This window comes from Rhinatrema bivittatum, chromosome 1 (assembly GCF_901001135.1).
Source record: "Rhinatrema bivittatum chromosome 1, aRhiBiv1.1, whole genome shotgun sequence".
NCBI classification, from domain to species: domain Eukaryota; kingdom Metazoa; phylum Chordata; class Amphibia; order Gymnophiona; family Rhinatrematidae; genus Rhinatrema; species Rhinatrema bivittatum.
Genome location: NC_042615.1, coordinates 275,604,132 through 275,627,384, shown reverse-complemented (window position 1 = coordinate 275,627,384; position 23,253 = coordinate 275,604,132). Strand labels below are relative to the sequence as shown.

The 23,253-nt window shown below is 43.2% G+C and overlaps 1 protein-coding gene across 5 annotated transcripts in view; it reads left to right on the top strand.

The window, feature by feature from the left end:
• The first annotated feature begins 14,357 nt into the window (after window positions 1–14,357).
• EBF4 (EBF family member 4) overlaps window positions 14,358–23,253 on the top strand; it is a 449,896-nt gene continuing 441,000 nt past the window's right edge. For all 5 annotated transcript variants that reach the window (XM_029594987.1, XM_029594972.1, XM_029594978.1 and 2 more), the window contains exons 1-2: window positions 14,358–14,461; window positions 15,579–15,697. In XM_029594987.1, coding sequence (XP_029450847.1) covers window positions 14,441–14,461; window positions 15,579–15,697 — 140 coding nt within the window. In that variant the 5' untranslated portion in view covers window positions 14,358–14,440. The remainder of the gene's footprint in view (window positions 14,462–15,578; window positions 15,698–23,253) is intronic.

The following is a 23,253-nucleotide window of genomic DNA, read 5'->3' as shown; positions in this document are numbered from 1 at the left end:
GCCGCCGGCTCTGACCTTGGGCCGCCCCTGGTGCCTCCATCTCTGCCATGGTCCCCATTGTTGCCAGTCAAGATGCCATTGCTCGTCGGGCCTCTCCGCGTGGCCCACGGAGAGACACCGTCACCTGCGCCGCACCCCTCCGTAGGCGCGTGTGCATCGCTACTCCTTTTAAAGGGCTCACTGTGGGAACCTGGCCACAGCCCCAGATGATGACGTCAGACTCTCCAGTGTATTTAAGTTCAGGCCACACTCCATAGCGTTGCCTTTTCACCAGGTCTCCTCGTATTCCTCGTACTCGTTGCTGATAGAGAATCCTCTCTATTCCTTGTTCCTGACCTTCGTTGTTCCCGGTGCCTGTCTTCATTGTTCCCGCCCTGTCTATGTTTTGGACTGGCTCTATGGATATCGACTTCGCTTTGTTCGACTACTCTATTGCCTATCTCCAGCCCCGGACCTCTGCTACACCTGACTACTCTACTGCTTATCTCCAGACCTAGACCTCTGCTATGCCTGACTACGCCTGACTTCTCCGTGATCTGACCATCGCCTTGATTGACTACTCTATAGACTTCTCCGTGTTCAGATTTATACATTGCTTGCCACGACCTCCACTTGCCGCCGGTTCCGATTCAAGCCTGTCATCGACGCCTCTCCCTGGACACGGACTTAACAGGCTTCAGCCTATCTTTGCTCGAGCACCTCCAGATACTCTCTGTTCCATTGACGCCAGAGTTCCAGTACCGTACCCAGTCCAGGGTAGGACTATGCCTTCTATCAACTGCTGTCTCTGGGCTGAACCAACTTCTCTCAGAAACCAACCTCGAGGCCCACCTAAGTCCTGCCGGTCCTGGCACCCAAAGACTCAACCTGCGGGGAATGAGGGCTGGTAAAGGTGAAGCTCCAGCGGCCTCTACCTTCAGCTCACTCCACCTGCCGATGGTGGGGACCCATAGGTCCTCACCTACTGGTTGTGTCAACCCCACCTTGGCCCAAGGGTCCACCTCCGATGCAACAAGTTCATTCTACCCAATTTGAGAACCATGAGTTGTGGGTTTCCCACAGAAAGTTAAAGTGAGAGTATATTAGAGATATGCTTCGTTTAAAGATATCGGGCTGGGCTTCGGATCGGCCGCTCCGTGAAAAATTTCTGTTTTTTTCTGAAATTTCCACCAAAGTACATTAGTGTGCACTAACGAGCCTTAATGTGCTTTAAAAACCAGTTAGTGCGCACTATCTCAGCATTAGTGTGCAGTACACTGAACAAGATAATGAGCACTAGCTAGATGTTAATGCGCATTAAGACTTGTTAGTGCGCACTAATAGGTTAGTTAGTACACCCTAATGGAACTTACAGCGCACTAAGTATATGTTAGTGCACTGTAACTAATGTTAGTGCACACTAAAAAATGCAACTTAAAAAGTATCAATTCAGAGGAGTTCGTTAGCTAGAAAAACAGTGTGCACTAATTGGTATTACTGCGCACTAACAGATATGTAGTGTGCAGTAACTCTGTTAGTGCGCACTATCACGAAATACGAAATTTCGCCAAAAATTTCAGTGCATCCAATCCATTATGATTTAGACAATATTGTTGACATTGTCTAATTTGTAAAAAACAAATGCACATCCCTAGAGTGTATTAAGGAGTAAAGATATCTACATAAACCTCAAGATAAAGTAAACCAGAACTTTGAGTATCTAAAGGAAGGAAAAAGCCTAAACTACACTCACTAGAGATGTCTTGCTCTGTTTTTGTGTTTTCTCTTTTCTTTACTACATACATTCTGTTTTTGCTTGGGACTAAGAAACCTTTTAAGCTACCCTGACTCAAGAACTTTTAAGACTTAAACAGATTCTGTCATTTCAGAGGTTTGAAATTAATGTGGTGTATATATGGAAAGTATATTTCTACTATTGTAATGTTGATCACATTCAGTTAGTAGAGGTGTGCTTAATTATATTTTTTGTTGTTATTCACTTTCTTCAATTGAGGGAGAAGGAAGAGGTCAGCATATACTTTATAGAATTTGGGGTTTGTGCAATCACTCACTGTTCCTAATTCATGGTAAAAGTGCGTGGTGAATAAAGAAATCTTTCAGCCTTGAAACTGCATTTGATTTCTCTCAACCCCAAAAGAACCTGCATAGTGCACAGTGACATAGGTGTGATATTATATTTGTTTCTATAGTGATCCCCTTTCCTCAACCATCCTAATAACCTAGAGTGGGGGTTTCATATCCAATTCTCATTGGGCAATCTTCAATAAATATGCCACATTATATAACCTGATGTCTGGCAAAGTCCAGCCTCTATTATTGACTAACATTTGCAATTGGAGGGTTATTTATTAAGCATGTTTCCCATAGGCAGAAAATGGGAGAAAATCTTTAGTAAAGAAGCCCCTTTGTTTCTTACCATCTCCAAATAAACAAAGAAATAAATCTGTTCCAATATTCACATCTTCCTTTGTTGTCATCATCATTGGTAAATGTTGTAGTACATGCAGCCATTTGGGGAGCACAATCATTTTAATCAATTTTATTGTACCATATAACGATACTGCAAGATATTTCCAACTATCAAGCATTTTTTCCATTTCTCTCATCAAAGGTCCTATATTTAATGCATACAATTGGCTTAAATCTCTAGAAAAAGTTAATCCCAAATATTTTAAAGACTCCTCTGCACAATATACAAGAAAATGACCCATCCAAATAGTCCTTTACTGTCCCAAGACATCTATAGCAAGATATTTCTCCATATTTATTTTGTCATAATAATACTGTAAAATCCTGCTATGTCTCCATTAATCTTTCCAAGGTCTGAGACAGCAGGGATAGGCAAACTAACAGATCACCTGCAAATATAGCAGATGATATAGCTTTCAAAAGTTATTCCCTGGAGCTCCTTATCTTTGGATATTTCCCTGCCACTAGTTCTATAGTTAAAAATGAACAAAATAGGGAAAAGTGGGTATCCTTGTCTAGTACCCCTTATAAGAAGAAATTGCTCTGAGATATTTCCATTACAGAAAAATCCAGGTGTGGGGTTTTTATATAGTATCTTTATTCTTTCTATTGTTGCCCCATTAAACATAAATCTATTCATCATAAAAAAATAAACAATTCCATGACAAATGATCAAATGCTTTCTCCATGTCAAAGCTAATTCTCAATACGTAAATCTATCATTTTCCACCGCAACAAGTATCCTTCCAACATTAATCACTGCATTTCTCCCTTGCATGAACTCCACCTGCTCTTTAGATAGCAGTTCTGGTAACACTTCCACTAGCCTATTAGCCAGTATTTTTGTGTATATTTTGACATCAACATCCTACAAGGAAATGGGTCTTGAGGAGGATGATTGCTCCAAATCTTTCCCTTTTTTGGCCTGGATTCACCATTCTATCGCAGAATGGTGAATCCAGTGAAAACGGGGGGCGGGCCTGCAAAAGCCGGCAGCCTTCACACCACCGCGGTATTTTCGCTGCCGGCTTTTGCACCCAATAGCGCCACCGTGAAAGGTGGCGCTATTGGGCGCGCTACTGGCAACGATACCGTTTCTTACCTTATCGTCGCCAGCGAAAACACCGCAGATTCCCCTCCTCGCCGCCCCGACTCCGCCCACAGCATGCTATTGCACACGATAAGCGCTAGAAAATGACCCCCTTTGTGGGATAATGTTTATGAATGCACTTTTCATGGAGAATGGAAGTTTCCCAGTCCTCAATGATTCCTCAAACATTTTATATATAAGCTTAACCACCCATGCATTCATGCTTTTATAAAACTCTGTTGTGTATTCATCCAGCCCTGGCATCTTGTAATTTTTCAAAGTACATTATCATTTTAGATACCTCTTTATCAGTTATAGATCAATTAAATCCATTCTAACTTTTCTGTACTAATCCTAGGCAAATTTAAATCCTTAAAAAAATCTTCCCTTTCTAAGATATTTTACACTCTCTTAGATTATAGAGCTGCATAAAATTTTTGAAAAATAGTATTAATCTTTCTTTTTGGAATGTTGTCTCTCTCCTTCTTTCTTTTTCATTAATGAAATAAATCTGGAGTTAATCATAGTTTTAACCAGTCTCGCTATGTTCTTTCCCACCTTATTTCCGTACCTAAACAGTTTACGTTTCTGGAATGAAAGAGTACTGGCAGTTCTCTGCTGCATGAAAGCACTTATAGTAGTTTGCACCACAAAAAATGTTCTCTGTATTCCAAGGTCATATTCCTAGCTAATGCCAAATACGTCCTCCTAAGTTGTTTTTTCTAACAATATTATATTTTTATTGATATATTTTTTTATCACATGAGAAATTATCTTTCGCCTCAGTACAACTTTGGCTGTTTCCCAATACAATTTAGGGGTCTCCATGTGAAGTTTTATGTCTCTCAAATTCTGTTTATTCAGTCTCCAACTATAAGTTCTATCCAATCTACCAAATTTCAAATCTGCAATCACTGGGTCATGCTCTGAAATGAATACCATCCCAGTCTATGACTGCATATTAGGAAAAAGTTTTTCAGATTCTAAAACTGAGTTAAATGTGATCTAGTGTGAACTTCTTATCCCTCAGGAAGTACAGTCTCCAGGTATCTAAAAGCCACGCCCTTCCTACGACCTAAACCAATCACTGACAAAGTAGTGTTTTATCCATGTGCCTCCAGTCACAAGGGGGATAGTCCTCAAATTCCTTAATGCATATATTAGTTTTGGAAAAAAAACCATGATGTATACATTAGGAGCATATATCGAGCAAAGTGCAATCCTATCGTCAAGTATTTATCTTCACCCATACAAATGCATCTGCCTTCCTTATCCCTAATAACTTGGTCCTCTGTATACACCACAGTATTATATAGAAGAATTGCCATGCTGGCTTTTCTAGACAAAGACAAGGAATATACGTAGCATATTCCAACCCAGTCTTTTTGTTCAGTGTCATTCAAATGTGCTTCCTACAACAACGCAATAATGACATCTTAATGCATTTGCAACTTTTTTCCTCTCTTGGTGACCCAGTTCCAGCTATATTCCATTAAATTATGTTTGTTTATTTAATTTATTTATGTATACAGTTTTCTATACCGTTGCACAGAAAAATTCCATCTCAACGGTTTACATAATTATACTAAAAAAGGAAATACATGAAATGAGTAAAATTCACATAAAATTATCTAATATAAATTATTAAAGACAAGATTAACACTAAATAAAACTCCATTAATAAAGATAAAAAGACAAAAAAGTAAGATCATAAAAGATGATAAGTTTCTGCTGGGGGCTTAGTTGTCAATCGAGTATGCCTGTTGGAAAAGCCATGTTTTTAATTCTTTCCTGAACCTTTTCTTATCAAATTGAAGTCTTAATTCTGGTGGTAGTTTATTCCAGAGTTTTGGTCCTGCTATTGAAATAGAGCGCTCTCTATGTTATTATTCATCAGCAACATTCACATATAGAATGTTTGCCATTTTACATAAACTCTTAGGCTCCCCAGCCTAAGCACCAACCCATAAAAGCCTGCTGTTGCCAACCACCATTTTTATTACTCTTCTCATTTTTGCCTTTGGAGCCAAATCCCTACCCATCCCCACCCTAGCCACTTCCCATTCCCTTAACTTCCCTTCACCCATGCCCATTTCTGTACTTCCTTCTCCCTATCTCAGGAGTAAAGATCACTTAAACCTCTCATGTAATGAATTTCTTCAGCCACCGTACAAATCATGGACTTTGGTGCCAGCCCCATTCATCCAGCTTCCCATTCAGAAACCTTTACCTTCAGACACAACCAAACCTCTCACTACTCACAGTCATCTCATCGTCACCTTCCATACACAGTCAGCTTCAAATTTACTTCAAAACATAAATAAATCATCCATGAAAATAAAGCCAGTCCATTAATGTATATGGGCCTCAGAATAATGCCATATGTTCAGTAGGGATATGCAAGCAAAAAAATTTCATATATCGAAGCCTTCCTGTTCAGTTGATGGGGGGCCAATCACTCTCAAGTTGCAAGGTCACAACTTTGTTCACACCAAACAACTCCAGTAAATTCAAAACTTCTGCTTTGGATCGATTGCAGAAATTAATGTCTACTGATATTTGACTGTTCGATGTTAATGTATAAACAAATATGTAGAACGCATGAATGTAAAATTTAAACTTCCAAACCTAGCCACTTTTTAATCTCATTGTTGTGAAGTTCAAGATCAGCCATTATTTTGTTATTCTTCTTGACCATCCAGAAGTTTATTCACCTCTGCAGCTGACGGAGCTGCTGCCCATTCACAGCAGTCCTCAGTAGGCAAATTTCACTATTTTTTCTGCACCAAATAAGAACAAATTGGTGCAATTTCCTTTCACTTTGCTCCTACATTTGCCGAATAAGCATTAAGAATTAAGTTCAAGGCTGGTGGCAATGTCCACCCTGATTCCATCAGCATGGTGGCGAGCGGGCAGTTGTTCCCCCTCCTTCCGGGTGAGCTAGTGGGGTGAGGGAGGAAGCCCCGGCTGTTTATTTTTGAAGGGATGGGGTATGTGCCTGTTTGGTTCAGGCAGATAGGGTGCAGGATGTGGAGCAGGAGGTAGGGGGCATGAGTTTGGCATCTTTTTCTCCAGGTGCCCATTGGAAAGCCATTGCTTTCCTTTTTATGGTGGTGCAGGGCTTGTCTGGCACTTTCTTGCTCGGGTTATCTGTTTTTTCCATGGATATGGTTTGGTCCAAGCGAGGACACAAGGGCGGCAGGCCTGTGGTAGGCATCGAGGGACAGGAGTTCTGTGTTTTTGAGTGAAGTGAGGCAAGCGGTCATGGAGGCAGGATCCAGAGAGGCAAAGAAGAGGAGGTTAGGAGTAGTTCTATCGGTATCAAGTGAGTGAATTTAGAGAGGAGATGCAACGATTCAGCATGTGAGCATGGTGACAGGTTTGGTGGTGGCGGTGGGAGAGTGAGCAATGGTGATGATGTCATTGGGCTTGGAGGGACGGTTTGTGAATGCATCAGAATTAGCATGTTTAGAGTGCATGATGGTGAGGTGGACATGAGCAAGATGGCGGTGCAGCTGGGTTGTGTTGTTGGGGCGGCAAGCACTGGAGCACTTTCTGGGCCTGACATGCGGGCTGCGGAGGAAACCAGTGGTGTCACTGGGTGCGATGAAGTCCTCGTAGTCCACGGGAGTCAGCGCGAGTGCAGAACCAGAGGTGGGTCAGCTGTCCTTGCAAAGCGCACTGCAGTCCTGAGCGAGCAGGTTCGGGTTTGGGGGCACAGTGTCGGAGGGGTGGAGCTGCTCCATTGGATTCAGGTTTCTCTCTGGCCTCTAGTGCTGGGAATGCTTGCCAGAGAAGTGGGAGCTCTGTGATGCTGAATATGCACGGAGATTGGGGTCAGACTAGTTGGCTGGAGTGGTATGGCAGCAGGTTGGCAGAGGTTTCCCGGGTGGGATTACAGGTCTGTCTCAGGGTGGGGCTCCAGTTCAGCTATTGGCCCAGGGTGGTGTTTGTAAGCGGGTTGGTTGTGGAGAGATGGTGTGGGATAATTTAGGGAGGGGGTTTGGGGATGGAAAGGTGGTTGGCAGGATTGGAGGAAGTTGCTTGGATGGGGATGAGGGATGTTAGTGCATGAGAGGTTTGGAGGAGGTGGAGTGCAGGGTGGGGAAGGGGGTCTTGGTCAGAGTGTTCCGGCACAAGTATTGAGGCTGGGGGAGGGCAGGGTTGCGGGTATGGGAGTTCCTGGTGTTGGCACGTTTTCTGCTTCTGCAGTTCCAAGTTCCAGTGAAGTTGGCGAACATCCAAGTATCTCCCGGTAGGAAGCTTGGCGGATTTGGGATTTCTCTGCGAGAACCTCAGCGGGCTCTAATGCAGCTGACCAACAGCAGAGCACCTGGATGGAGAGCAGCAGGAGTTAGCAGGATGGGGTGTGGGGGACACAGGGAGATGAGGGGGCATAAGGGGCCATTATCCGTACGGAAAACGATTCGCAGCAGGAAATCGCTCACGGACCCCCGCTGGACCCCCAGGAACTTTTGGCCAGCTTGGGGGGGCCTCCTGACCCCCACAAGACTTGCCAAAAGTCCAGCGGGGGTCCAGAACGACCTCCAGCAGTCGAATCGTGTTGGTCTATGGCCGCCGCCATTTTGCGGCGGCCATTTTGCAAAATGGCGCCGGCTGAAGACGATGCGATTCAATAGCAGGAGGCCGTTTCGGACTGCCGCTCTACCCCAGGGTAATTTAAGGCATTTGGGGGGGGGGGTTCGGGAGGGTGGGGGATTTAATTTAAAGGGTCGGGGGTGGGTTTTAGGGGGTTTTAATGTGCCGGTTTTCCTGCCCTCCCCCTTCCCCCGATTTACGATTTTTTGACGATAAATCGGGGGAATTGGTATTGTATCGTGGCCCTAACGGTTTTTGACGATTTAAAATATACCGGACGATATTTTAAATCGTCAAAAAACGATTCACATCCCTATTACATACTGACAAGACATTTGATGTGGCAGTGGCCTTGGCGAAGGTAGCGAGTAAGGGGGTGTTACTGGCTAAGGCAGATATCGAGTCTGCTTTTAAGTTGTTACTGATTCACCCTAATAGCTTTCACTTGTTGGGTATTTCTTTTCAAGGATGATATTTTGTAGATCGAATCCTGCCAATGAGGTGTGCAGTGTCATGTAGTTACGTTGAAGTATTCAGCATGTTTGTGCATTGGGTGACAGCTCAGTCAACAGGCATCAATAGTATGCCTCGCTACTTAGATGATTTTTCCTTTGTGGGACCAACGAGGTTGAGCGTGTTCAGTTCTTTTGGGGGTTTTTTTTTGGAGGTGGCTCGGTGTTTCGGCAATCTGATCACTCACAGTAATACAGAGGGGCCATTATCCAAGATAACATTTTTAGGCATTGAGTTGGATTCAGAAAGGATGGTGTTGCGACTACCTATGGATAAGGTTTGGGGGCTTCAGGGAGCTGGTGCAGTTAGTGGCATCAGCAAAAAAGTTGACTCTAAGGCTTTTGCAGTGATTGATTGGGTTATTGAACTTTACCTGCATGGGTATTGCCATGGATGGACGTTCATCAGGCTAAAGGATGGAAATGAAGAAAAGAGTGCATGGAGTAACTTGATGGTGTGGCGGTTATTAGCCTTGACTAATTAGCCTTGATACCGTTGATGCAACTCCATCATCGATCTCTGCTTCAACGGCAGGGGAAAAGGGGAACTGGATTTGTTCAGCAACCAAGGGCCCCGACTTTTATTTAAGAGTTTTTATATACCGTCATTAAGTTATTCACCATCATAACGGTTTACAATAGGGCACCAATATAAAAAAATATGGGTCGTACATTACATAGGTGGTGCCATTAGTATTCGGTAACAATAAGGTGTTTATTTGGGGATTGAGTGTTGCATAGCAATGTGTCCTGAAGGTTGCCTACAGTTAAAAAGGTTGAAATAATTCAGTAAGGATCGTTAAATTAGGTATTCGGTGCTTTATGCCGCATATCTTTGCTTAGTTTCCTGCATCATTTTTCTTTCTTGAAGGCTTGTATGTAAAGCCAGGTTTTGAGCTGTATTTTGAAAAGTTTATGATTGCTCTGGAGTCTAAGGTCAAGGGGAATAGAGTTCCATAATATGGGACCGGCTAGAGACAGAGCTCGTTCCCTCACTTGGGTAAGTCTTGCGGTTTGGGAAAACAAGTATGGGGTTAACTTGCTTATGCAGCGGTTACTACCCTTAACCAATAAGTCTGATACTTTGATGCAACTCAAACATCGCTCTCTGCTTCAATAGCAAAGCATAACAAGGAATTGGATTCAACAGCAATCAATGAGGGCTAGTATGGAAAACTGATAAGCATGGGGGTAATGGGAAATTGGATTCAAACAGCAACCAATGAGGGCCTTGACTTTTATGATCTGGGAAATAGATTAAGCATGGAGTAACCTACACGGCACAGCAGATATTACCATAAGCTTACTGGGCAGACTAGATGGATCATTTGGTCCTTTTCTGCCAACATTTCTATTTTTCGATGTTTTGACTGCAGGAGTCAAAGCGGGGCATTGTTTTAGCCGGGTGTTAAGGAGAATAAAGGACAATTGGGCACGTGGTTGACATTTCTGGAATCCTGCAGTGGTGTATATATCATGCATAAGGAGCAAGTGATGAATAGACACATAGAACTCTATTCTATGTGGTGGGCACATCTGGTTTTGGGGTAAATTGGCAGGGGGAATGGTGCATGAGTCAGTGGCCATCATTGTGGATACTGAAGTGTCATCAGCAGCATAACCTTTTTGGAGTTATTCCCTATTGTGATGGCTTTGGTATTCTGGGGTCATCAGCTGAGGGATCAAAAGATTTTGTTCTGGTGTGACAACAGGGTGTAGTAGAGGTCATGAATGGACAATCTGCTAGATGCAGAAGAGTATCGATATTATTGCAGAAATTTGTTTTGCTATGTCTGCAATGGAACGTAATGGCAAAAGCAATGCATGTTCCTAGGATGAAAACTTAATCACTGGGCTTACATGCGGGTGTTGATGAAGTCTTACGGTGAGAGCTTGGGCTTGGTGACAGCTAGCTGGTGAGTTTTCTGGTTTGGTCACAGAGGTATGCGATGGAGCCAGTTATTGCCAGTCATCCAGGAACTGCTGAGAAGTCATCGTGCCTTGGAAGTCCTCGTGGTGCATTTGGGGGGCAACGAGGTTGGGGGATGGACTTGTAGGGATTTTTTGGTTGCAGCAAGGAAAAATGTAGCTAGCTTGATGAACGCAATGCCAGCTATCCGTTTGGGGTTGTTTGACATTGTTGTTCAGTTTAAGTTACAGGATCAGCTTCTTTGGAAACAGGGGGTTACAAAAGTCATTTGACAGATTGGGGCTTGGGTGGAAGCACAAGGGGGGTTTCCAGATCAAGCATGATTGGGCTTTGGATGCTTGTCCAGGTCTTTACAGGTCCGATGGCATTCATTTGTTGGACATTGGGTTGGCTTTATTTAAGAACTCACTTCAGGAGGCGGTAAAAATATTTTTTGGGTAATAGTTATTGGTCGCAGTGCGGGAAACAAGGGTAACTTATATTGGTCTTGATTTTGTGGTGGAAAACCCGAGCCCATGTTTGATTATTGTTAAAGGAAGAGCTTATGACTTGGGGGAGGATGAGGGGCTAGCTGGGGAGGATGCTACATGAGGCAGTTTATGACATTGTGGTCTCTGGTCAGGCTGTGGATTTTCAGTCAGCGGGGAAGTTCAGTCAGCAGCAGCAGGCCATTGGCATCTCCAGGGTAGGGAAGGGTTGCTGTATGTTACTGGGGGTGGTGGTGGTAAATGGCTATGATATCAGTGGGGGGGGGGGGGGGGGGGAGTTCTCATGGTGTTTGGTGTTTGGGCTTGGGTTTGGATGGAATGAATAAACCCAAAGTATAGTGTCAGTGTATTTTGTGGAAGGGAGGTGGGAAAATGCTGGATGTTGCCCGCCTTACCCATTTTAGATCTTAGTGCCTTCATATTTCAACTCAGCAATCTGTTTATAGACTCACATAATTTTCAGTTTATCATTAAAGTCCAATATTTACACCATTACTGGTTAGGGCTGTTCATCCTCAGCACCTCTAGCCCCGATACGATATACTCACTCGGACAGAATTTTCTCCCATTCTTTCTCACTCACCCCCAGCTCCTTCACAAGCCAGGAATGAAACTAGTCCTACAGTTTAGAATAGTGAATATTCTCAGTTATTCCCAGTACCTTGATACTGATTTTCTAGCTCCGATTTTCAAGATCATCCATGTTCTTCTGTGCAGCCTTTACTGCTCTTTCCAGACCTGCCACCTCATTTCCAAAGATTATACCTTCATGTTTATTTCAAGGACCCCGGCCTTTATTTCAGTAAATCTCCTAGTGAACTCTGAAAATTTTGTATCCATCATGGCCACCAAATTTATTTTTTCCACTTTAACATCCACAGCAGCTATTACAGCAAGCAGTATCTCTCTGATGATTCTGCCATTTATGATCCTGAAGGCTCTATAGCTTCATCCTAAATTTCCTTCTCTCATTTAGTGATTTTTGCAGCCATAGTCAACTTTCTAGCATTTCCCCATGCACACTTTTCTTCCAAAGGTAATGTCTATTCAGTCTCAGTTTTAAAATTTCTAAGAAAGCTGGGGAAAATTTAGAACAAACTGGGGTGGCACCCAGAACCACTCTTCCTCATGTCCACACATCTCACTGCATCACATGATCTCCATTATAAATATTTTTATACAAACCCAAGCTCAGTTTCTGATAGAATGATATAGTATCATTTTGAATGGTCCTTTCACATTAAGGATGGATAAGCCATGTCAGCTTTGAAAATATGCACAGAATATGAAAGAATTTAATTCAGGGACTGATGACTGTACTCTTTATAGGACAAAGCAGAAGACACAAACTGAAACTCATTGAAGATAAATTCAATTTTAAATCAAAGGCACTTTTATAGTAAGAAGAAGATAAGTGCGGTGCTGGGTCAGACCAAGTTCCACCGAGCCCAGCAATTCTGTCTCTGACAGTGGCCATTCCAGGTCATAAGTACCCGTCAAATCCCCAATAGTTGATCTATTTCTTGTACCTCACTCCCCAGGATAAGTGCTGGCTTTCCCAAGTCTATCTGGCTAATAACTGTGTATGGAATTTTCCTTCAGAAACTTGTCCAATCCTCTTTTGAATCCCACTATGTTAGTTGTTTTGACAACATTCTTCGGCAACAGTTTCCATAACTTGATTGTGTGCTTGTAGGGGTTCTAGTAAACACTTCATATCAACAGCCATTGTAAGAAAAATCTTTAATTTTTATTATAAGGTGTCTTATAATAAGGATTAGTGTAGCTTTCTAAACAATGCAGAGTAAACCTCCAGCTCAGAGTTCCCAAGCTGTTACAGTCAGTTAAATACATTACCGCCTCTAAACTTCACACAAATTAATGTTTGTCTGCATAACATTTTACAACTGGTTGGCATTATTATTTTATCTCATATATGTTAATAACACTGCATTCTTGTAAGCCACATGATTTCTTGTATGCTGAGCCCAGAAAGAAGAGATGAAACTTAATGCTGACCTTTTACATACTGACTAATCTTTGACATACTTTTAGCATTTCAACAGCCTTGGCATGGGCTGTTATAAACTTTTTTTTTAACCACCAAGTATTGTCCTCTGTGATGCCATATTTGCTATTTTTTCTTGTATTTAAATTTTTGCATTCCTGATTACTTTCCCAGCTTTTCTTAAATTTTTCCAGATATTGTTGCCTGTCTTCCTCTGTCTGTGATCTCTTGTAGTTTATGAATGTTAACCTTTTCTCCCTTACCTTTTAAGCTACCTCTTTAGAAAACCATAGCGGCCTCTTTTTCCTCTTTCCTTTATTTACTTTCCCAATAAAAAGGATTGTTGCCCTTGTAATAGCTCCTTTTAGTTTTTCCCACTGCTCTTCTACTTCTTCTAGATAAATCCCATCCAGCTAGCAATTCCTTGAGGTAAACCTCCAGGGCCTGGAGCCTAGGTTGATGCCGGGGCCCAGCTAAGAACGGGTTCTGTTGCTGATGCCCAGACCTTCAGGCATCTTCTGTCAAGAGAAAAATGACACCATTACTGGAAGGATGTGCTTCGATGATGTCACCATGGTGCCTTGCTTCTGAGAATATGGTGCCAGATTTATTAGGAGCAACAGCTTTCAGACAGTAAATAGCAAGAGATAAAGAAGGCTGAATCCCACAAGTAAATGTCTTCTTTCAATCTAATAATTGTATACATCAAGTTGGCCAAACTGCATCAAGTCTGTGTGGCCAAATCTTGGTAAAGCTTTAGAAGTGAAAGGCTACATTTTGATCTTTCAGTTTAAAATACTGTCAGAACTGGGTCAGACGAGCCCCACTCAGTTCTGAAGCTGCCCCTTACCAGGTTTTGATGAAGGCGGCTGGGCCAGGTTGGCTGTGACCCCCCTGGGATCCAAGCAGTGCCAAAAGGGACTCATCATCCCAAATTCAAGCAAAGGTTCAAAAACTCTTTGTGGCCAGGCTGTTGACAATGAACTCAAAGCAAGAGTGATACAGGAAGGCCCCGTGGTCTTTTCTAGCTGCCCTGCACAGATGCAACTCAGGGCTTATAATAAATGAAGTTCTAAAGACTCTAGCACTCACTTTTTTTGTCTCCTTATTAAAAGAGGAGCTCTTAAAAGTTTCTAAATGTGGAGAAGACTAGTATTACAAAGCCCCCCCCCCCCCCAAAAAAAAAATCTGTGAGAGAAAATAAAGGCAAGAGAGATAACGTGTGAAAAGGAAGAAAGGCAGTAATCGGCAGAAGTGGTGAGGGAAGGTTGTGCCACACGGAGACTCGAATGAAGAAGGAAAGGTGGAAGCACGGCGCGAAGGAGGGAGGAGAGAACGACGGGCATGAGAAGATCGTGGAGAGAGGTGAGAGCGAGGAAAGACGAGAGCGATCAAGGTAACGTGGCAACAACGCCAGAGGAGTGCGGGGTGCATGGCTCTCCCGGAGCCTCCCCCTCCTCCCCCTCCGCCTCGTGCTCCCGCGGTGCCGCGCTCGGCCTCTCCCCGCCCGCAATGCCAGGCCGGCCGGGGGGGACGGGCCGCTGCTCCCGCGGGGACGGGCAGAGCCGGGGGCTGGGCTGCCCTCTCGCCGCCGCCGCTGGTGCCGGGCTGCGGCGGGAGCCAGGGGTGGGGGAGGAGGAGGAGGAGGCGAAGCAACTCAGCTACCAATCGCCCGGCTCCCCCGGGACGGGAGGGCTGCCGGCAGCTCCTTCCCTGCCTCCTCCCGCCGCCGCCGCTGCTGGTGCTGAGCAGAGCGCGCCTCTTCTCCTTCTCCTCTCAGCAGCAGCCGCCGCCGGCGCCGCTCCCTCTGCCTTCCTGCGCGGCTCTCGCCCCCCATTTTTTTTTTTGGGGGGGGTGGTTGTCTTTTACCTCCCCGCTTCCTGCTGCCGGTTCCGGGCTGCGCCTTCCCTTCCTGCGCCTCGGAGAAGAGAGAGAGAGAGAGGGGGACCGGAGGCGAGCGCCCCTCCCCGGCAGATGCTCCTGCTGGAGGCAGAGCCCGGGCGTTGTGGCACCTGAGCGCCCGCACCGCCAGGCGCGGACCCCAGCAGAGCTTGCGGACTGAACCTGTCCGTCTCCCCCCCCTCTGCCGCTGGATCCGAACCGCTTCCCTTCCAGCTGGAAATCGACTTTGCACGGGGATTGTCTTCTGACTCTCGGGCATCTGGAAACTACCGAGCTTGCCAAGATCTGGGGAACCCAGTGCTCGCCTTCTTTAGCAACTTGGAAAGACTTTGGCATCCTTTACTAAGTTTGAGAGGGGGGGGGGGGGGGGGGGAAGCCACCCAAAGCAAACCCAAAACTGACAGAAGCAAACGCGTGTGCGGATTTTTTTTATTGCATTTTCTTTTTTTTTTTTTTGGTTGGGAGTGGAGGTGCTCTCCCTTTCGTTTCTTCTTTTGGGAATCTTGTCTTGTTTGTTTGTTTTTGTTTTTTCTTGTGCTCTGAAGAGAGCATAAAAGCTGTTTTGATGTTCTCGATCCAGGATAGTCTCCCCCGAGGAGGGCTGACCATGAAGGAAGAGCCGTTGTCCGGTGGATTGACCTCGGTCAGGTCCTGGATGCAGAGCACTGGGATTCTGGATGCCAACACTGCGGCTCAGAGGTACAGTAAGGGCAGCTCCCGCTTCTCGATCCGTGCGCAGAATTAGTTGCAGAAGCAAAACAAACAGCCCTCGCCTCTCACATTCAAAAGTTCAGAGCTCTCTGAAAGTAAATCTTTCTCTGGATAGCTAATGCACGAGTACTTTCTTCTCGCCGTTTTTTTGCCTTTCACTCATACACTCAATTTCGTGATATGTGTAAGCAGAATCAGTGAACACCAACTTTAAAAAGAACTGTTATTTAACTGTTATTGAACTGTTATTGAACTGGGAGAAATGCAATATGGCTAAGAATTAGACCGTTGAACCAAACTTTGCATGTTTCGAGACAAGCAAAATAGGAAAACAAATTAGCACGTAAGAATCATTTCTAGCGCATGTATTCAGCTTTTCCACTGGGGTTTAATATCGTTACTGTACTTGATCGTACAGGGATGATGACCATCCGAAGCAGACTGCTTCTGGCGTTAGGCACAAGAGAAAAAAAATACTTTTTTTTTTTGTGCGAAGTTGTGAAAACAAAGGAACTTTGAATAAACGCTTTATTATATATGTGTGATCGGCACAATGAAATAGTTGAGTGTGAAGTGGCACAGAGATCGTATAACCAAAAATCTAGTGTTGTTGAATGTCTGCCTTCCAAAACAGTTGGAAAGCATTTGAAATTAACACCCCCCCTTCCGCACCGAGATTGCAATATGACTCGGAGAAAATGTGTGCTGTTTTACAGCTGCTGGGCTCTGCTCCATTCTTTTGCCAACATCCACAGTTTTTTTGCAGCTTGAAAGTTCGTAAATCTGAGTGTCAAGGAAACATTGCTACTGATTTGCCTCAGCAGAGATCTTTCTACTTCTTGACTTCCTGTCACTGGATCTTTCTGGCTCTGTGTTTTCCCAGACAGCTTAAAACCGTGAACTGAGCACCCACTTTAATCCAGGCAGATACCGGTCCCTATTCAGACCAGTCCCGGCACTCGCAGAGGACACCGGTCCGTGCCTCGTTCTTTTGCTGTAGTAAATGCCACCAAGCTCGTGTATTTCAGGCAAAGATAACAGATAGACACAAACTGTGCGGAAGTTTATGCTCTCTCACATACATTTTATTTTGATTTTTTTTTTTTTTAGAAAATATTTTATTGCACATTTTTGGGGAGTGGTCATTTCTTTTTTTTGAACTAAGCTATTTGTTTGGTAAATCTAGCAGGCGAGAGTTGAGACAAACATGTTAGGAAAAGATCGCTTTAACGTTTGCAACTTTCTCTCCTTCTAGATGTGTATTTTTACCCTTCGGGCTGTAGAATATAAATAGACTTTTAAGACTCAGGGTTATTGTTAGGATTGATCTCTATCTTTACTTCTTCCAGTAACAAAAAAAACCCAAAAACAAAACCAAAACTTCATTGTTGCTGAAACAATGATATTAATAACCATGACTCAGGAATTCCTTGCAGACCCTCCCTGGATGCTGTGCCCTGCAAATAGGGATAGACAAAATCGATATATATTGATAAGATTCCTGGCAATAATGAGAATAACCTGGTTTTCTAAATTAAATTAGGACCCCCCTCCCTCCTTTTTTCTCACTGAGACAGATGGATACATGCTTTTGCTGGCTAGGGATAAGAATAAAATAACCGGGTTTCCCCAGGCTAGGGTCATGCTGAAAGAGGGTTTTGTTTTCAGAGCTAGCAAGGGCTGGGTGATGACTCACCTCCTGCATTGTCAGCTGTAGAACACCTCTTGCAGCAGCCTATCCCTGAATGGGCCCTTTTGTCACTGGGGGGGGGGGGGGGGTAGCCCTGACAGATGACTGACCAACACATACACAGATAATATTTATTTCTCAAAAGGTTACATAAGGTGTATCAGAAAAGTGCTTACAGATTAGTAAAATGACCCGGTAGCTGTTTTTTTTCAACCAAATGTCATGTCCCTTTCTGTATCAAGAAAAGAGTTTCCAAAAATCCAGATGTGGGGAGGTCCCGCTCTCTAACACTTAAACTCCCTTTTGTAACAGACCTAAACTTTAGCTTCAAAGAATGAATTCGCAGTGAGTTTCATCCCCCATGCCACCCCAGCTGCTACCCGCCCCCACCTCTATCTATCTGTGTCTGAACAGCTGGAATCGTATAACAGATGCCTACCCCATGAAATATAGAGCATGCACATATGTTTGTCTACTGCACTACATTGTAGCTTTGAGTTATGCTAAGAGGTGAAAATAATATTTTAGCTTTCTAAGGAATACCATTGCACAGCGCTGAGATTTCTTGTAGAATAGTTAAAATAATCCACCCTTCTGTTCTGCAGCCCAAACATCAGGGGAAGTGTTCTATGATTTATAGTGCACCTGGAAAAATAAGAGGATCATTAAAAAAACAATAGCACCCCTTAATTTGTATGTTACTTCCATTTGAGATTTTATTTGTTTATTTTTTTTAATGCACAGTCAACATAGTTTGGGTTTAATTCATCAGACCAAGGTGAAGAATACAAATTTTATGAGGTTTTTATTTTTTACATTAAAACTAAATATTAGTTTCAAAACAGACAGCTGTCATAATAGGCAATTTTTATTTCAACGTCCCCATAAAACCGTTTATGTAAGAAGTCATTACTGGAATCTCACCAAAAACTATAAGGCAACGATATATGAGAATATTAGAAAATACTATCAATTTCTTACTCATTCAGAGTATTAAATGATCAGAATAATTTACCATTATGCATATTTTGTTATGTGATTTTTGCCTTTGTAGTTTGAGGGCGAAATATGCTACAGAGCATTTCGTTGTAAATAATGCTCTTTTCAAAATCCCCCCAGACTGCTCTGTTACTCTTCTCTCTGGTATGGGGATGTTATTTGCTGCCAACTGCAGTTTCGCCATCCATTGCGGTTGTTATAGGAAGGAAACGGGCGTAAGGGAAACGGCACAGTATAAATAAAACAAGCGGATAAGTGAAAAGGTTCACCATATCAGGGGACTGAGCGTCACAGGATCCCCGAACACATTACAGAGGCGTTGGGTGCCTTGAGACCCGGGTCCAGAGACGGGGCAGTGTGAGGCTAGGACTGGTTTTACAAGAGCAGTTTCTTCCTTCTGTGGCCAGCAATGTGCATAGCTCATTGTGGGCTCCACGCCAGGCTTAGAAACCTAAACCCCTTAGGAAGGAATTTGGAATAAGTTAACTACATATCGCTAGCATATCTTTGGGAAAGGGGGGGGGGGGAGAAAAAACTTGCTAATAAAGTCAAGTCACCTAAAAACACCTTACGGCATAGCGCGTTCACCAAATACTTTACAGGTAAAGACCTAGTAAACAACACAAGAAATCAAAACCTACAATTAGCGCTCAGAAGCCGTAGAAAAAGTGAGTCGAGACTGGATTTAGAGAGAGAGAGAGAGAGAGAGACTGGAGGGAGGGTACAGCAGTAGAGACAGATGTGCCTTTACCTGTGACTGGGACGTGAACCAGGACAGAGGCGATGGGTGTTAGGTGAGAGGAGGGATTGGAAACAGTAGCGAGAAGAAAGTCTGCTAACTAGGCAGGTGTCTTTCTGTGTGTAACAAATAAAGTAACAATTAAAAGAACAAGGCTTCCCAGATGCACTGGGGGAAAATATATTTTATATAAATGTGCGCAATAGAAAGCAAGATCAAGCCGGTAATTGGTCATTTGTCAGCAATTCGGCATTGGGTTATTTATTTATTTTTTTGACCATTAAATTTCCTTATCCAATAAGAAAAAAAAAAAATCAATCAGTTGCTTCTGAGTGCTGATGCTGCGTATGGGTCTGATACTGACACTATGATTTGGTAAAAAGGGTCTCACAACCTATTTTGTTCTCTTCGGAAAATAGGGTGCCAGTACAATACTATTCTCGCCTTATCTATCTTTCTTTATATTGTTTGTTTTTTCCCTTTGGACTTTAAGGAGTCTCACTGATGCAGTGGGGACAGGGGAAAGGCTGTTTCCTGAATTCTGGCAGCACCAAACAGAAACCAAAAAATAATATAGGGGTGGTGGTCTGTAAGGAGAGCTTTCCAGATGTGACGGGCAACTGTCCGATCAGTGCTCACAGCCAGGCACCTGAAAATGTGAGTTACCGCATCCTCATACGGCCCAAAATAAATAAAAATAATAAGAAACGTTGTTTGCAGTTTAGTTCTGCTTCTCCAGAATTCTGCAGAATTGCTCTGGAGCATTTCTCGGGTACGGAAGTAATTGTGCCAAACATAGTCAAACCTCTGTCGCTTTCTTTTTCTTTTTTTCACTTAAGTGTTTCCATGATTCCTTACTCTGATAAGGAATTTGCAGAAGTCTTCCTCCGCCTTCTTTTGGTCAAACTAAGGTATCGCTAAAAAAGAAAAGTCTATTTCGCTTCTCTGGCAAACTAGAAAGCTCCATCGGTCACAGCCCGGTTCAGGTAGGAGGTTAAGACTTGATCCTTTCTTGCCAAGGTGCCGGCTTTCAAATAATTACCAGTATAATTGCCTGCTCCCTGTTGCACTCATTTTCCTGTGGTAGGGGAATGTTGGTGAGAACCAGTTCTAACATCTAGAGTCCACGCTGGTCAGCTACCACTCAGCTTAGTTCCTTTTCCCGTTTGCCATTCCAGCACTCATTGTATGGAAACTGACTCTAAACTTGGCAGTGGCAGAGAGTACAGTTCTGCGCGCCCGAACTTTCAGATTGGAAGGATTCACCAAAAAGGCAAAGGAGTCATTTCATGGGAAAATGGACAGACAGTTTCACTTTAAAATTTCTTCTTGTTTTGCGTGGCATCTGTTTTTTTTTGAAAGACTCCAGCATTTCCTTATAAAATTAGCTTGCTGTGCTTCTCAACCTTTGCCCTGCCTAGTATTCATACTTTTGACACAATTCCTGCTCTTCCCGTTTACGTTTCTGGGATGGTGTGTGCGTAACAGCAATTATTCTGAACACTGCTTCTTTTGTGTTTCTTTTCCATTTCGTTCACCTGAAGTCTGGTCTGTCCGGCACAAAGAAGACCCATCTCAGGAGAGGGGAGTGTATGGAAAGGGAGACCGGGAGCTGCCGAGGAGAGGGGCAGGCTGGGTGAAAATGGGGATGTTATCACAGAAATGCAAAGATTGCTAGAAGCTAAGATTTGCCTGGACTAGGAAAGTAGTCAAATATGGAAATGCTCACTCTTCCCCTTTTGAGGTCATCATTTGAAATTCGTTTTAGTTCACGCACTTCGTTGGGTCTACAATTTGGTGCAGTTTGGCAGCGTAGCAGATCAAATGCCTGCATTTAATGAGAAGGGAAGGGATCATAGCAAACTTTCTATATCTGCTTTCTTTTTAACTCAGGGAGGGGGATGGATGGTGGGGAGCTGTGAGGTGGACACAAATTAGGCTTTCATGGAGAGCTCTCTCTGTTTCGCATAATGTTTGTTGAGGGGTCTGCTGCGCTTAAGAGGCTGGTCGGCTTGCTTCCTATTAGTGGGTCAAGAACCCAGGTCTTATCTGGTGGATGGGAGGGGGTGGGCAGTGTGTGGGGAGAGAGAGAGAGAGAAAGAGTGCCTTGTGAGTGAGGGTGGCAGGTCAGTGGCCCTAATTAGAGGATTAGTATGTGCACTGGTTCAGTGTTAGTCCTTTAACTACAGTATTTAGTCTTAGGGGTCTTGTTTAAAATCCCAGATCCCCTTTAGTACTGATTAACCCTGAACCTGTCACTACATACATTGATGCTGTAATATACCATTCGAAAGCTGAGCTGTTTATTGACATGTTATATATATATATATATATATATATATATTTATATTTATATATATTTTTTGTCAGGCAGTTCAAGAGAGAAAGGGCAAGATTCATCGAAAGGTTCTTCCCATACACAGAAATGAAAGCGCGGTTTAATAAATCAGGCCAATTGTGCCTTTAAGTTTATTTTGAATTAAAAGAACAAAACAAAAATTTTATCTGGAATTCCTGGAGAACAGCACTGTACAGACTCCAATTTGATTCCTCAAAAAAAAAAAAAAATAGACGTGCTTTGCATGCGGTTATGCTTTTGGAGAAAAAGGGTGAGGCGTGACAAATGGATTTGTACATCCACTCACCTCAGAGTATATGCTGTGATTCCCCCATCCCCCATCTTTGCAAATGGCCCTCCAGGGTCAGATATTGATGCAGAAAACCATGCAAATGACCCTAATTGAATGCAATTCCTATCACAGAGTCTCCTCCCTAAATGCATTTTGCTGCCCGTCTGTTTGTCTCCATGTAACCCAAAAGCCAAGACTTTTAGTGGAGAGTAGCTGGGTCCAGGAGCCGTCAGAAAATGCAGAAAAGCCATTTTCAATTATTTACTGAAGCTGCTGGTTGAGTACATTTAAGACCAAATAACCACCAGTACAGGTGTTCATATTCAGAAGCATCCCGCCATCGCCATGCATCTAGTAGGAATATAGATAAAAATCGTTCAGTCCGTAATTACAACACAAAACTGGGCAAAACAATTTTATTTTGTCTGGTCTGCTTTCTGCGAACGGATCCCAAAATGTTTTTCCCAGTCCAGGTGAAAGTGTTTTCAGCTACTGCACAATAAATCTGTTCTCTCGATTGGACAGAATCACAAATCCTGGTTACGTAGAAGGGGAGAGAGGTGATTTGAAGAGGGAAAGAAATCCGGCTAAGTTATTCAAGGCTTGAGGGGTGGCAGCAGGAGAGGGTCCGCCACCAACCGTGGTTGGATTACAAGACAAAGACAGAGAGAAGAGGGGGGAGTAAGAAGGGCAGAGGAAACGAGCAGGGTTGTGGTTACCCAAAGAAGGTTTGGCAGGCAGTCGTGGAGAATTCTGAAGACAAGGCAGATAGTTACAAAGACAACTTTGAAAGAAATGAAACAGTGTAGTCATTCCTTGAAGATCATTAATAATTTGTCAAAATTAAGGACAGAAAGCAAAAAGGCATTTTGGTGCAAAACGAACTCTAAGGACAGCCTGTGTCACGGAGCAAAGCATTTGACGTTTGCTTGTGGTCCCCCTTCTCATGAGTTTATCGACACTGCCATGTCTAATTAAGTTTATATTCTCCGTGTGCGGGAGGAAGGTATTTTCCAGCAACATTCCCAGTGCTGGCATCGTATTGGCCACTGATCCGCACATTTTAAATATCACACATGCTTTTTCTTCTCTGCATGTCATTGATAGTTTGGGACTTAGCCTTCCAGATTAATTTGCCAACCTCTGCTCAATATACTATTTCTGGTACAATGCATATATATTTTTTTTAACTAAATAGTTATTCCACTGATGTAGATGGATGAATTGCATTGTAGAGATGGGATGTGGGGCTTGTGTGAACAAAATGAAATAAAATGAAAGATATTTTTTGAAAATTCTGCAAATGAGAGCATTTAGAAGGGAAGATGAGTTTATTTTAGGAAAGTGATGCTAAAAAAGTAAAAAAAAAATATATATGCAATCAGAGAAATAAACTATATAATAAGTGAGAATTAAGAAACATGCTTTCATTTTCAGTTATTCACCACAATCAAGTGAAACTGACAAATGAGTAGTATAATCATAA